Source organism: Drosophila gunungcola (genome assembly GCF_025200985.1).
Source record: "Drosophila gunungcola strain Sukarami chromosome 2L unlocalized genomic scaffold, Dgunungcola_SK_2 000008F, whole genome shotgun sequence".
Taxonomy (NCBI): Eukaryota; Metazoa; Arthropoda; class Insecta; order Diptera; family Drosophilidae; genus Drosophila; species Drosophila gunungcola.
In genome coordinates this window covers 2540055-2554069 of record NW_026453163.1, presented here as the reverse complement: position 1 = coordinate 2554069, position 14015 = coordinate 2540055, and the positions used below count along the sequence as shown (strand labels likewise).

Below are 14015 nucleotides of genomic sequence, written 5' to 3'. Positions count from 1 at the left end.
TCTCAAGTGGAATGGGTGCAATGGGAATTGGTCGCCCCAAATTTTTGATAAGAATGCCCAAATTATTAGGGACAAATAGAAACATTAAAAATAGGTTTTTATACCCTTGCAGAGGGTCAGAAGTCAGTCAGTCAGAAGTTTGCAACGCAGTGAAGGAGACATTTCCGACCCTATAAAGTATATTTATTCTTTATCAAGTGTGATGAGTGTGTTAAAAAAAAATTACGAATTCCTGTCGATTTTCCTGTGATTTTCCTTTTTATTTTTGGGTGGAAGCTATATGAATAGTCCTGAAAGTTTCAAGAGAGTAGAATAGAGTTCGAACGAAGAGTAGAACACAAATTTGAATTCCTTTATACATACTATTGTTCCTTTACCGATTAAGTTCTTTCTTCAGTATTATTTGTGCCAGGGTAATTGGTCGTCTTCAATTGGGTATATATATTATATGTTAGAAGTGCCGAATGTCAGTATTTATATGTTTCCAAATTATTTCTTATTTCGGCACTGTAAAACTCAGCTGCGAGCACCAATGATCGAGATAAAAATTTTTGGCAGCTTGAGAACTGGCTCAGTTTTTCTGCTGTTGATTTAAAAACTAGGCACTCTGCAATCGAGGGTCAGTCGTATTTGGCACTTCGTATAGAAGGTTGTATATTTTACACAATGTGGCATTGGTTTTTAATCGGTAAAGCTTATATTCAATAAATCAGTTTTCTTCGGATTTCCAAACTTGTGTGGATTGTCCAACCCAAGTTTAGAACTGGATTAAAGCAGGCAGTCAAAGAAATCGTATCTCGCTATACAACTGATCTTGTTACGTGTCCTTCTGCTTTTTTATTATTTTTAGGCGATTTGATATCCGTGATTTGCGTTGTCCCAACAATTGCAGTGTATCTTTACGTGGAAAAACTTCGAAATGTGCTCGGAAAGTGCATTGTCAGCAACCTTTGCTGTCTGCTCATCACTACTCTGTTTGGGATTGCTGATAATATGATTGATTTAAGCGACAAACCTCTAATATTAGGTTTGTTGTTGATTGCAGAGATTTTTGAAACTTTGCTGAGATTGTAATTTAATTAGCATTGATCGTTTTCAGAGCTCATTATCCATGACATCGGATTCGCTTACTATCTCTGGCATTCTGTCATTAGCTATCACTTGTGGAAATTGCTAACGTCACTAAGTTGCAATGAAGATCCTAATCAGTTCCGGATCTACAGCATCTTTGTCTGGTTCACAACCTTTATTTATATGTCAGCCTTTATTATTATGCTATTCCATTTAGACATCAGTTATGGTGATTTTATAAAGCTTTCATAGCTTGAGATATACATAGAAATATGCAATGTTTTATCAGTTTTTCATGACTATTCATTCTAAATAACTCTAAGTTAAAATCTGAAATGACGAAAAGTCATGAAAAACTGACAAAACATTGTAAAATCTAGTCGCCAAAAGCTCATTCCAATCGATATGAAATATTTTAGAAACGTTCGTTCGAGCTTTGGACCGATCGACAATATTTAAAAAGGTTACACTGTATCTAAACACCTATTATTTCTTTTCACAGAAACGGAATTTTTCATATGGTTTCCCGTAATTTTCAAACACATTGCTTCAGTGTTATTATGTTTATCCTAACGGCTTATTACATTATCAAAGTGAAAAGAGAACTGAACCGGTTTAAAGTACAGGAGGAGACGACGGTGACCTGCCTTAATTTCGACAGTCAGACGTAAGATCTTTTACTTTGTAAAATAGTAACCAAGCGTAATAATTATTCCGTATTTGAATTATAGATATCTACAGTTTCTGCGAATCTCTGTCTTGATGGGCGTTTTTTATATAATTTTTTCAATTTTATACATTTTTAGACAAAGCTATTTTTATAAACCGCTAATTAGGGTTGCCAACTGTTTCGAACGCTTTTATGGTGCTTTCGTTTTTTTTATGCTCATTCCAAGACGCAGCACACTTAGCCTGCTAGTGGATAGGTAAATCCTTTATAATTGAGATAGTCCTTAAAATTACTTGATTCTCGTACTTTCAGCTATCGGAAGAAGAAGAGAGACAAAAGGGTCGGCGATGCCTGTGCAGCGCAATCTTAAAAGTTCCACTGAATTGCTCCGCAGTCCTAATTTTATTATTTGCACAATATCAAAAAATAATTTATTAAAAAAAAAAATTCCTACCTAAAAAAAATTTAATATATTTTAATATTTTAATGTATTTTATTTATTTATTTATTTTTATACCCTTGCAGAGGACATTATAATTTCAGTCAGAAGTTTGCAAAGCAGTGAGGGAAACGTTTCCTACCCTATAACTAGGAGTTAAATATTTCAGAATAACGGTATAAATTTAATCAAAATCGGACGCCTATAACATAAAGCTCCCATAAGAAAAATAATAAATTTAAAATTTTTTTTTTTAAATTGTACTTCTTTGTTTTGTAGTTTTTTTTGTAATTCTTTTTGACTTATTAATATTTTGACAGTTCACACTTAAAGAAAAAATTCAGAATTTCGATGTCAAATCAAGAACGAACGATGTCAAAAGTAGGGTAAATTCGATTTTTTTTGATTCAAGAACGAAAGGCTATATTCAAATACGAATTATTCAATCCCGAAGTTCTATATTTGAGAATGAACGTCATCAATCCAAGTACTCAAAAGTGCTTAAAGAAAGTGCGAAAGATATTGGTTTGAGTACGAAAAATTCTTAATGCAAGTATGAAAGTTTCTTAACTTAAGTTTTTTAAAAAAAAATAACATAAAAACAAAAAAAAAAAAAAATAGATAACTTTGTCTGGGATTTGAGCTCGGGTTCTTAATAGCTTACCCAATGATTGATGTTTCAAGACACTTACCCCCTAGGCCAATCATTTCAAGAGCGAAGTGTTCTTGTTTTAAATTTAAAGTTCTTGTTTTTTTGTTAAATTAATAGTTTTTAATAGAGTTTAATAATTCTGATATTATTTACAAACACTATAAACAGGGATAAAGCGAAAAATATCGTTTTCTCTATGTATTAAAAAATCATTTTAAAATATTATTATTATCAAATTTTAAGAATTATTCGGCCGATTTTCAAGAACGTTCGTGCTAAAATTATTCGTTCTACTTCTTTCTGGGTGCAGAATTACGCTTTTAATTTTATTCAAATCGAATAACGATTTCATATAGCTGCCATATGAACTATCGAATAATTGAGCTTCAATGTTTTTAAAAATATACGTAAGTAAATCATAATTTTAATGTTCTCAAGAATATTTAATTTTTGCAATAGCTGCAAGGGTATATGAATGATATTTTGATATCATTTTTTTAAAATTGTGACACTCGTTGCTTCGATGCTGAAAATAAATATTTTTTGGACCCGTAAGCCGCAAAAAATAATGTTTTTGAGCACAACTTTATTTTTAGCTTTTACAGCTGGCACTTAACCAAAAACCGTAAAGTAGTGTTCATATCTTTCACATTTATCAGTATGTCTATGTCTTTTCATTCAAAACTGTAAATAAAGAATTTATTTGAGTGTATAATAAGAACGTTAACATTTCGAAAAAATTGTTGGTAAGTTCAAAATCTGTTTGGGGAATGCTTGCGAATGATTTCTTCATTATACAGGTGCCGGTAACGTTAACCATTCAGAAATGACGGGTCCACAGACAATTGTACTTTATGGCTTGATTGGAGTTCTGATAATCGTTATCGTAATCATTTCCATCATTCTTATCGTCGGATTGTACATTAATGATCCAAATCGTAGCACAACTGCAAATGCTACCACAACTGAGCAAAGCTGGTAAAACGTGGTGAAAGAAGAGTGACCGGAAGTAAAGTGGCTGGATCTGTTCAATATTTTTGGATTATAAATAAATAATGAACCATTGATTGAATTTGCACAAAGCATATTCTCAATATAAGTCAAAATTAAGCGCGTTACAAAGGAATCGTCAGTTTTATTAGTTCAAAAACCTAAGCGTGTTAGCCTCTTTAACGCAAGTTAAACGAATATTGAGTTGTAATTCATTGCGTTTAGTACAGTTTAGGCGTTCGGTAAAAAAATGGCTTTTACAAGAGTGTTAGTTTACTTGCAAAAATAATAATAAAATAATTTTTACTAAAGAGCCAAGCCATCTTTTTTCGCGAAGATAAGGCATAGATCCCTGCTTTCTAAACGGCAATACTTTATCTATGCAATAAGGTTATAGAACCAATTACAAAACTATAAATAATATTAGTAAAGCAGCGCAGTTTAAGGCAAAATTAATTTAACACTTTCAAGAAACTAAACATAGCTTTAGCATTAATATAAATGCACCCAGAGAAAAACCGCATAGTAAAATTAACATTGTTTTTCAAAATATAAACGTAATTAAAATAAACTTAAAACATAATAATTTTATTCTTTTTTAATTTAAAACTAAATTGTTCAATATTAAAAAATAACAATAACACACTTTGATTTAAACAAAACACCCCTCGGGGCTAAATCAGTACCGAAAATATTTGGATTTACCATGATTTTTCTCTGGGTGTATAATTAAAATTTTGTTGTAGCGTTAAATTAAAATTATGACTACAAATTAACTTTTCCAACTTTAAACAATAAAATTATAATTTTATTTTTCTTTTTTTTCCGATTGTTTCTATGCTTTATACGTCAGATCCGGCTCGTTCCGACTTATGTACTACCTGCAATAGCAAGAAAACTTTTGAAAAAGTTTCATGCAGATATCTTTAAAGCTGAGACACTACACTGTTTTTAATATACTGTTTAAATATTTTTTATTCAATTTAAATATTTTTCGCTTTGATTTTCATCCATTGCGATTTATAATTACTTTAAATATGCATCATATTAATTTTATTTTCGTATTTAATTTAAATATTTACAGAGTAATTTTAAATATTTTAAATATTTCATTTAAATTTGGTCCATATTTAAGTTAAATATAATTCAAAGTTAAATTAAACACTATGCTTATTTGTTTTAACTATTTAAACATTTAATTTAGCTAGAAATCGTATTTAAAAAAAATTTTTTTTTAATTTGTAGTTTTTGTACTATAATTATATATGACATTCTTAATTTGACTATGTTTTTTTTAAGTCTAAAAATTTTCAATTTTAATATGATAAAATTTAAAACAAATCGCCCAAATTTTAAACTCAATATTTACCACATTGGTTTCAATATTATAATATTTAATTATGGAATTTAATGTTTTTTATTTAATTTAAATATTTTTATATTTATTTTATGCATTTTACAATTCAATATGCACATATTTATTTTTACTATTCCATTTTTTTACCATTGTAGTTTGTGTAGAAAAGGACGGACTGACGGACAGACGAACATGGCTAGATCGACTCTACAGTGACGCTGGTCAAGAATATATACGTTATAGGTTCCAAAATGTCTCCTTCACTACGTTGCAAACTTCTGACTGAAATTATAATACCCTCTGCAAGGGTATAAAAAAATACGGGACAACCAATTACCGAACGCTTCACAGACGACGACTAGTCTAACAAAATCATCTGTTGGTGATAATCCTTAACGAGGTCACAGATTAACAGAGCTAAATAAAATAAATCTTTCCTGAGGTCACTTAATAATGGGAAGTGGTATCGGCCATGCCCAAATTTCCATTACTGCGCCCTTTGGGAATGCACTTTTCGTCGAGAGAATAGGCAGATCGATTGGAAACGCGGTAGGGCTGCTAGAAGCCCAGCCCCCAGATAGATTTCAAATAAGATTCAATTCATTTAAATTTATTGCCTAAAACAGTCCAAAACAGATGCCAAAAAATGGGCAGCTTAAATCAAGGCTGACGGTAAATCAGCTGCTCGGCATTCTAAGTCTTGATTGAAGCCAGTTTCGATCGAATCTCCAACCAAAATGGCAGCATCCCAACTGAAGACCTTTCCAGAGCCACTTAAAATCCACCTGCAAATATAAATCAATAAAAATCGATGAGAATGGCAGCTACTAGCACTACTTACACGCGAGGCAAGGCGAAGGGCGGAAAGAATTCGGATCAGGACAGGGTTCGAGACCCTAGCAACAGCATTTGGGCGGGGTGTTGTAGCAGTGGGCCTTGCACGGCCCGCACCAGACACAGGGCATGTTGTCCTTGTTCACAAGGTAGCGTTTGGGGCAGGGAGCTTCGGGAGAAGGCAAGGCGTCACACCAAGGTCCGATCGCAAGGATCGATTTCGAGACGCTGTGGCACGCACATTCAGCGTACGTGTCCGTGCTTTCCCTAGCTTCTATTTGATGGACGGTCAAACGGACAAACGAACGGACAAACGGACGGACGGACAGACAGATGGGGGCTTACATGAACGGAACCGGACTTACATGGATACGTTGGGGGTGTGTTATAGTAGTTCCAGACACGCGGATCGGGAATGCCACCTTCGGGCAGCGGAGGACAGCACATGCCCGGAGCAGGAGAGCACGGAATGGGCGACGGGGCACCGCACGGCGGACTGTGTGGGCCACAGCAGGGCGTTTCATTACAGGGTCCGCAGCATCCACATCCGTTGCACATGTTGAGTCCTTTTAGCGCTGCTGGCGACAGATAAAACTGGTTAAACGGATAATATAACACATCTGCTACAAGCTTACAATTTTAGTTGAATTTTCTTCGAAAAAAATTTAGAATTTTGGGAATTTTTGGAATATTGGGAATTAGAGGCCGAAACGACTGTTCAGAGGGTTTGGGATCGAATGAGGATAGCTTTCCACAGCCTTAGCCTCGTCCGGTTGAAGTTTCGGGTTCGGTTCCAGCTGAAAGTCATAGCCAACTTTATCCAATCTCCTGGCCTACTAATCCTCAAAGGAAAGCACAAACTTTTTTGCGCAAAAATACACTGTGTAGCTAAAAATGATTGTTTGCGACTAGTATATGCAGAGGTTTGCTTTAATATTTATATATTTAAAAAGCTTTATTTTTACTTTCGTTTACCGAATTACGAGAAACTCTCGCAAGTTTGATGAGCAAGTTAATTGAAGGGGTTGGGTCGTTGAATTTGTGACGTGAGTAAAAGCATTCCATAAAAGAACAAGAAAGGAAGCAATCTTCGGCAAGCCGAAGTTCATATACCCTTGCAGCTATTTCAGAAATTAAATATTCTTGAAAACATTAAAATTATGATTGACTTGCGTGTATGTTTACATTGAAGCTATCTGAACTTATTTGATAATTCCTATGGCAATTATTTGATATCGTTTTCCGATTTTAATAAAATTAAGAGCGTAATTCTGAACTGTCAAATTATTAATTAATCATAAAGAATTTCTAAATGAAATTACAAAATAAACAAGAAAGGAAGCAAACTTCGGCGTGCCGAAGTTCATATACCCTTGCAGCTATTTCAAAAACTAAATAGTCTTGAAAACGTTAAAATTATGATTTACTTGCGTGTATGTTTAAAAACATTGAAGCTACGATGATTTTCTGCTTATTTATTCGATAGTTCCTATGCCAGCTATACGATTGTTCCTATGGGAGCTAAATGCTATAGTCGTCCGATTTTGATGAAATTTAAACCGTAATTCTGAAATATTTAACCAATACTATATCTCGAAGCAATAAAAAAAAATTAAAAAAAACCAAAGATATAATTTTTTTTATTTATTTTTATGATTGTTCCTATGGGAGCTATATGCTATAGTCGTCCAATTTTGATGAAATTTAAAACGTAATTCTGAAATATTTAACCATTACTATATCTCGAAGTACTAAAAAATAAATTAAAAAACACCAAAGTTATAATTTTTTTTATTTATTTTTATGATTGTTCCTATGGGAGCTATATGCTATAGTCGTCCGATTTTGATGAAATTTAAATCGTAATTCTGAAATAATTAACCATTACTATGTGTCGAAGAACTAAAAAAAAAATTAAAAAATATAAAAGTTATAATATTTTTAAATTTATTTTTCCGATTGCTCCTATGGGAGCTATATGCTATAGTCGTCCGATCCAGCTCGTTCCGACTTATGTACTACCTGCAATAGAAAAACAACTTTTGTGATTGTATCATGCTGATAACTTTAAAACTGAAGGACAAGTTTGCGTGGATGGTTTTGTAAATTTTCATTCAGACAGCGTCAAAAAATAATAATACAGCTACCATATCCTGCCATATCCATATTACTGTGCTGTTTTCGAATCTACATAATAGATCGCTTGCCAGAGTCTAAATATCTGATTAGTAAGATTAAATACAGACAGTCAAATAAGCGAAACATTATGCAAACATTAAGTAGGCTGAGACGTAGCTCTTAGAAAAGAAAACAAATTATATATGTCTGAACAAATTAAGAACTAATTTATTGATTATAAAAGAACAAATAGCTTTTCATCAATTTTATATAATTTAATGGCAAAATTAGAGTCCAAAATAACTACAAAAGTTTGGTGCTTAAATCAAGACAGACAGACGGTTTTTTACAAGGTTTTCCAACAAGTTCTCGACCTTTCGAAGGTCCGGCAGCTAGCACCATCTTGATTTAAGCCGCCTTCAATTTAGTACCAGCCAAAAGTGCGCCACTCGACAGTATGGTCCGGCAAGATCCACATGAAAACCACCTGTGCCAGTGATCCTGCTTGTTGGCGTAGTGGTGTGATGGGCATGGAGCTTCTGTAAAACGACAAAGGGTTTGGTCACTACGGTCTGGTGTTTAAAAAGTCATGGCCCGCACAGTCGTTGGACATGCCCCAAGGTCCCAGAAAATGACCTTGCTCTCTACTGTTATCTACGGCTCTCTACAATACTCAACGGACGGACGGACGGGGAAGGAAACTGGGACTGGAGACACGGACGCACACCTAGACCGCACCTTAATGGGTACGTCCCGGGCGAGTTAAAATAGTTGTGCCAGACACGCGGATCGGGAATGCCGCCTTCGGGAAGGGGAGCACGGAATGAACGACGGGGCACATCTCTGTGGGCGGACTGTGGGGGCCTCAGCAGGGCGGTGGTTCCTTACAGCAGCAGGGACCGCATCCGCCACAGCAGCCGCCGGCAACTCGTCCGCCGCATCCTGCGCCGCCGTTCGGCGCTCCCGTGGCGGCACAGCGCATCCGCTTGTTGTTCACGCCCATCGTCATGTTGGCGTAGCGCAGCGGAAAGGCCGCAGGACCGCAGGTGGGGAACGGGAAGCACAGACAAGCCGGCCTGCCCTGGCAGGCGGAGCGCGGACACTTGTCCTGCAGTCCGTTCCGCTTCACGCACTCGCAGGTGGTGTACATGATGCCGCAGCGCAGCTCCCTGCTGCGGCATCCTCGCGGCTGCAACGAAACTTACGGGTTAGCGGGTCAGGTGGTCTGGAGGGCCGGAGGAGGCTCCACTTACCTCCAACGATCCACATCCGTCACACATGCTTGGTCCTTCGAGCGCTGCAGAACAACGGGTTAAACAAACACCACATATCCTGGGCACACTTACTATATTTTTTGGCAACGTCACTTGCGAATGAAAATTTTGAATTTTGGAAATTTAGGTGCGGGCCGAAACGAGATGTCCGAGAGTCTGAAAACGAATGGGGCTAACTTCTCAAATCCTCCTCCATATCCGGTTCCGTTTGAGCTTACATCCAAGGCAATCTTGTTGATAAAACACAAATACATTGGTGCGATAGTTTTTATACCCTTGCAGAGGGTACTATAATTTCGATCTAACCCATGTCCGTCTGTCAGTCCGTCTGTCCGTCCGTTTCTACGCAGACTAGTCTCTCAGTTTTAAAGTTATCTGCATGAAAATATATAAGTCGGATCTAGCCGGGTCGGACGACGATATCATATAGCTCCCAAAGGAACAATACGAAAAATAAATGAAAAATATGATAACTATTCATTTTTTAATATTTTTTTTTGCAATTTTCGACAAATAGTAATGGTTTAATTTTTCAGAATTCCGGTTTTAGTTTTATTTAAGTCGACCGACTATATAATATAGCATTGGAACAATCAAAATAATACACTTTTTTTAAAATTTATTTTTAAAAGCTTAGATTCGTTGACTAGATTTTAATTTGTTTAATATTTATAATAAATTTATTACAAGATATTTGTTGTATATATCCCGAAGCTTGAACCCTCCCATCCCTGAAAATAAACTGAATATTATTGCTTAAAATCGCTGTAGCCAAAATTTCTATTGGAATAAATTAATTATTATTGTAATATATTAGTAGACGATAAAAAAAGGGCAACACGGAAGTTGAGTTTTTTCACTGGATATCACTTAGATCAGCCACATGCATTTTCCAGTCATAACACCGATAATTCCTGTGCAATCATTTAGGAAGCTTTATCGTTGTCGCGAAAGCTCTGTTATCAGTAACTATGAGTGCGCGTACCAGATCTAGCTAGAGCCTGATAAGCAGCCCGCTCTTCAGTTCGGTCCGAGTTCCCAAGCCGATCAGATCGGATCGCAGCCATGCCGAACATCGCAGTTATCGGGGCCGGGGTGAACGGCGTCGCCAGTGCCATCAAGATACTGGAGCACTACGTAAGCGAGGGGAAGAGGCCGACCAGGGTGACCATTATTTCGGAGGACTTCACGCCCAACACAACGGGAGATGGGTCAGCGGGACTCTGGGGACCCTACCTGCTGGGCGGCACTGCGCAGTCGAAGGTCTAGTAAGTGCTTCACGTCACCGTCTTGTGCCCTGTAACTTTATTTCGAGCAGCAAGTGGTCGAAGAGTATGCACCAGTTTCTGGAGGAGATCTGGCTGAGTGAGGACGCCGGAGAGGCTGGGGTCTGCCTGCTGCCCTGCATTCGTCTGAGCACCTCCACGGTGGACACCGTCGAAGACTTCTGGCGCGACATTGTCTATGGAGCTCAGGATCTGTCCGAGGAACAGCTGGCTGCCTACAATCGAGGACGCAGCGTAAAGTTCACGTAAGGACAGGGACCGCATCCGCTACTTTAAAAGTCATTACACCTTTGCTTTGAACTCCCTAAGCTTGTTTAGGATCAACGTTTGAGCTAAGATCGAATTATTTCAGGTCAGGATTGTCCTTCGTTACCTACACCTCGGAGCCCGTTAAGCTGCTCCCGTACTTGATGAAGCGGTTCGCCCGCAGCGGCGGTGCAGTCGTCCGTAGTAGGATTACCGACCTGGAGGCTTTCATCGCCGACTCCGAGTACGATGTGGTGGTCAACTGCTCCGGCTTGGGCTCCCGCACTCTCCTGAACGACGACCACATGTACGCAGTGCGCGGGCAGGTGTCCCGCGTGAAGGCAAACTGGATTTTCTCGGCCGTTTTGGACGAGAGCGACGATGGAAACTACATCATTCCGAAGTGAGTATGGGACACGGTCCGCTGACTTACTGGCGCTTTAAAGCCATCGCAATTAAAGCACCGAGAGCGTCGTCCTGGGCGGAACTCACCAGGAGCGGGACTACAACACTCAGGTCTGCCAGCAGGACAAGCGGCTGATTGTGGGTGGCTGTCGGCGGTTTGTCCCGGGTCTGGCGCACACGGACACCCTCTTCGACTGGGTGGGTCTGCGGCCGGGTCGCACTCAACTCCGGCTGGAGGCCGAGCGCCGCGGCCGAAAGCTCCTCATCCACAACTACGGACACGGCGGCAGCGGGGTCACTTTGTGCTGGGGCTGCGCGGACGATGTCCTAGAAATCCTATTGGCATCCCAGAACTGTTCCAAGTTGTAGTCCGCATTAGGGATGGGTAGCTGAGTTTACTTACAAAATAAAGAATCGTCTCTTTACTTTACCTAGATTTACCCTACCTACCTTATACAAGTATCATAGTTCGTTACTTATCAAAATGTTTTCTTTGCCAGAAATAATTGACAGGAAGAATAAAAACGAACTGCAACTTCGAGTGATATGCAAATATTACAAATTGTACCTAAAAAATTTGTTTTTTTCTTTTTTAGAACCTTTTGCCTAACTTAGATACTTGAAAATGTATTTTCGCAAATACCTTATCGAGGCCTAAAGAACTAGTAACCCGGCCAACGCTGGCAGTGCATTAGAATTACCACAAATAAAAACTTATTCTTAATAAACTGATCGATTACCTTCGGTAAGATCTATACATTTTTATTGTCTTAGCACATTGAAAAGTGTAATCACAATCTTTATCGCACTGGCATGGGGATCGTACTGATAGGCTTATCACCGCCTGCTCGGAAACGTGCATTTTGAACACCCCTTTAAACATCGCCCTCTTTTAAGGGAGGCTGGGGGAACTACGAGGGCGAAGCCCAAAAGTAGGCAGACATGTGGTGAAGAGTGGCACAGAGACATCTCACAAGTCGTCGTCGTGCCGCCTTTCGGCCTCCTCCTTGGCCAACTTTGCCTCCAGGGCCTCGTGGAACTCCTCGAAGCCGGACATGTCGCCGTACTTCAGCAGCGGGCTGACGGGCAGCTCGAAGAGCAGCGCGTACATCTCGTCCAGCTCGCGCAGGATGTCGAAGGGCCGGGTGTTGCCCACCTTGTAGATGGAGTAGATGGTCCGTCCGATCTCGTCGTACTCGATCAGGCTGGCGGCCTCCTGGTCCACGGAGCTGAGGGCGATGAAACTCACGCGGGGCATGTGCATGTGCTGGGCCACGTAGCCGAACACATCGAAGATGGTCATCAGGAAGTCCCTGTTGAAGTACAGCTCGTCCGGAAAGGCAATCTCGTGCACGACCAGCGAGTCGTAGGTGGAGATGCCCAGGTTCGCCTTGGTCGCATCGATGAGCTCCTTCTTCATTATTATGATCTGCTGGAACAGGTTCCTGGGCATCGACGAGGGGAAGAACACCCTGCGGAAAATGGGGCCATGTGAAATTCGATTGGGGCAGTTCGAAGTGGGTCGTATAATCGTACCAGGAGTGCCATTCCTCGGTCATCCATTCGAGCAGGCCCACTGCCTTTATCTGGGTTTCGTCCTCGCTAATCATCATCACCGAACACTCGTTTCGCAGGATGTGGCGCACATACCTTTAATTACATACGATTACGATTAGGCTGTCAACTTGAACATCTATAATTTCACATCAGTAATGCATTGTCAGTGCGTAGGATCCCATAACAGAATTACAAAAGATATACATAGCTTAACCTCGAACATTTGACGTAAAATATATTCTTTTACTTCTCTTAGCTTGTATATATACGTTTTTAATAAATTATATATTTTAGCTTGTATATATACGTTCTTAATAAATTATATATTTTAATAAATATATTTATTCTACGTTTTATTATTGCTTTGGAACAATAAAAAGAGATTGAAATCATAAGCTAGATGTGTCTCAAAACAATTATCATAAATTAAGTAAAACAATCCTTACCTAGAATATGTCTCCTTCATGTCCGGCAGATCGAACAGACCGAGACTCTCGTAGACCAGGCTTTTTAAAAATGATTGCGACCACATAAACTCAATCACCATGTCGTAGTACCTGCAAAGGTTTGTCAAGATTAGACTCTAGTCATTTACTTACCTTGGGCTGCACATGCTTTGAGTTTATGTCAACGATTAGCATCCCCTCGAAAACATCCCACTGGATGTCGTACCGCAAGGTCCGCACATCGTCCATCGCAGCTTTTTTACTTCGAATTTTTAATAGCACAAATGATTTAATTGATAAATGAGTCGAAAACACCAAATAACATCTAAAAGTAAAACATTATTATGAGTTCCTAAAATACAGAAAAGCATAGCATACTTTTTGGGTGTTTCTACGGGAAATAATTTACTTTTCTTTATGTTGCGTTATCAAACGTAATTACAGTGAAAGGTGCTTTGGATTATATATATATATATATATTGCATCAAACGCCACGGCAATACTTACAAAAAGAAATGAAATCTAATAAGCTAAAGCATATTTCTTGGATGTCATTCACTTATGCTAAGACTGGTTAGCATATTGTTTCCCGAACAAGGTGATGTGCTCTTGGATTTCAATTGGATTTTTTATATTCAAAAAGAATAACCGTGAATGTTTATTTGTACAA

At 38.4% G+C, this 14015-nt stretch overlaps 4 protein-coding genes and 2 long non-coding RNA genes across 8 annotated transcripts; 3 read left to right on the top strand and 3 right to left on the bottom strand.

Moving 5' to 3' along the window:
* The first annotated feature begins 1493 nt into the window (after positions 1–1493).
* On the top strand, positions 1494–2154 carry LOC128253407 (uncharacterized). Its single transcript, XR_008267444.1, has 3 exons — positions 1494–1738; positions 1803–1997; positions 2054–2154. It is a non-coding gene; the product is annotated as an uncharacterized LOC128253407 (long non-coding RNA).
* A 1336-nt stretch (positions 2155–3490) lies between these two features.
* LOC128253406 (uncharacterized) lies at positions 3491–4033 on the top strand. Of its 2 annotated transcripts, none has more exons than XR_008267443.1 (2): positions 3491–3574; positions 3633–4033. It is a non-coding gene; the product is annotated as an uncharacterized LOC128253406 (long non-coding RNA). The 2 variants fall into 2 exon arrangements; XR_008267442.1 differs by having other exon boundaries at positions 3496–3578.
* Positions 4034–5773: 1740 nt separating this feature from the next.
* On the bottom strand, positions 5774–6800 carry LOC128253404 (uncharacterized). Of its 2 annotated transcripts, none has more exons than XM_052981769.1 (4): positions 6649–6800; positions 6541–6588; positions 6021–6182; positions 5774–5964 (listed from the first exon to the last, which is right to left on the bottom strand). In XM_052981769.1, exons 2-3 carry the CDS (start codon positions 6569–6571, stop codon positions 6076–6078), a joined length of 138 nt encoding a protein of 45 aa, XP_052837729.1. In that variant the 5' UTR covers positions 6572–6588; positions 6649–6800; the 3' UTR covers positions 5774–5964; positions 6021–6075. The 2 variants fall into 2 exon arrangements, with proteins under 2 accessions (XP_052837729.1, XP_052837730.1); XM_052981770.1 differs by having other exon boundaries at positions 6541–6591; positions 6649–6799.
* On the bottom strand, positions 5774–9619 carry LOC128253405 (keratin-associated protein 5-7-like). The gene is given in 5 exon segments (XM_052981771.1): positions 5774–5964; positions 6379–6554; positions 8980–9320; positions 9385–9428; positions 9478–9619. Coding segments are annotated over 4 exon segments (555 nt in total). The 5' UTR covers positions 9412–9428; positions 9478–9619; the 3' UTR covers positions 5774–5953.
* On the bottom strand, positions 8386–13688 carry LOC128253402 (uncharacterized). The gene is made up of 7 exons (XM_052981767.1): positions 13515–13688; positions 13346–13456; positions 12879–12992; positions 12083–12814; positions 9478–9635; positions 9337–9428; positions 8386–8670 (listed from the first exon to the last, which is right to left on the bottom strand). The coding sequence occupies exons 1-4, from the start codon at positions 13592–13594 to the stop codon at positions 12313–12315; spliced, it is 807 nt and encodes a 268-aa protein (XP_052837727.1). The 5' UTR covers positions 13595–13688; the 3' UTR covers positions 8386–8670; positions 9337–9428; positions 9478–9635; positions 12083–12312.
* LOC128253399 (D-aspartate oxidase) lies at positions 10418–11907 on the top strand. The gene is made up of 4 exons (XM_052981758.1): positions 10418–10673; positions 10724–10936; positions 11044–11340; positions 11399–11907. Exons 1-4 carry the CDS (start codon positions 10471–10473, stop codon positions 11709–11711), a joined length of 1026 nt encoding a protein of 341 aa, XP_052837718.1. The 5' UTR covers positions 10418–10470; the 3' UTR covers positions 11712–11907.
* Positions 13689–14015: the final 327 nt, after the last annotated feature.

Bases quoted from the DNA above. Each gene is read 5' to 3' on its own strand.
- LOC128253404 (XM_052981769.1), bottom strand. From the start codon at position 6,571: ATGTGCAACGGATGTGGATGCTGCGGACCCT. The intron at 6,183-6,540 runs GTAATGAAACGC...CTTCTCCCGAAG, and splicing joins ATGTGGATGCTGCGGACCCT to CTCCCTGCCCCAAACGCTAC.
- LOC128253399 (XM_052981758.1), top strand. From the start codon at position 10,471: ATGCCGAACATCGCAGTTATCGGGGCCGGGGTGAACGGCGTCGCCAGT. The intron at 10,674-10,723 runs GTAAGTGCTTCA...TATTTCGAGCAG, and splicing joins ACTGCGCAGTCGAAGGTCTA to CAAGTGGTCGAAGAGTATGC. The intron at 10,937-11,043 runs GTAAGGACAGGG...GAATTATTTCAG, and splicing joins GGACGCAGCGTAAAGTTCAC to GTCAGGATTGTCCTTCGTTA.
- LOC128253402 (XM_052981767.1), bottom strand. From the start codon at position 13,594: ATGGACGATGTGCGGACCTTGCGGTACGACATCCAGTGGGATGTTTTC. The intron at 12,993-13,345 runs GTAAGGATTGTT...ATGTAATTAAAG, and splicing joins ATGAAGGAGACATATTCTAG to GTATGTGCGCCACATCCTGC. The intron at 12,815-12,878 runs GTACGATTATAC...CATTTTCCGCAG, and splicing joins ACCGAGGAATGGCACTCCTG to GGTGTTCTTCCCCTCGTCGA.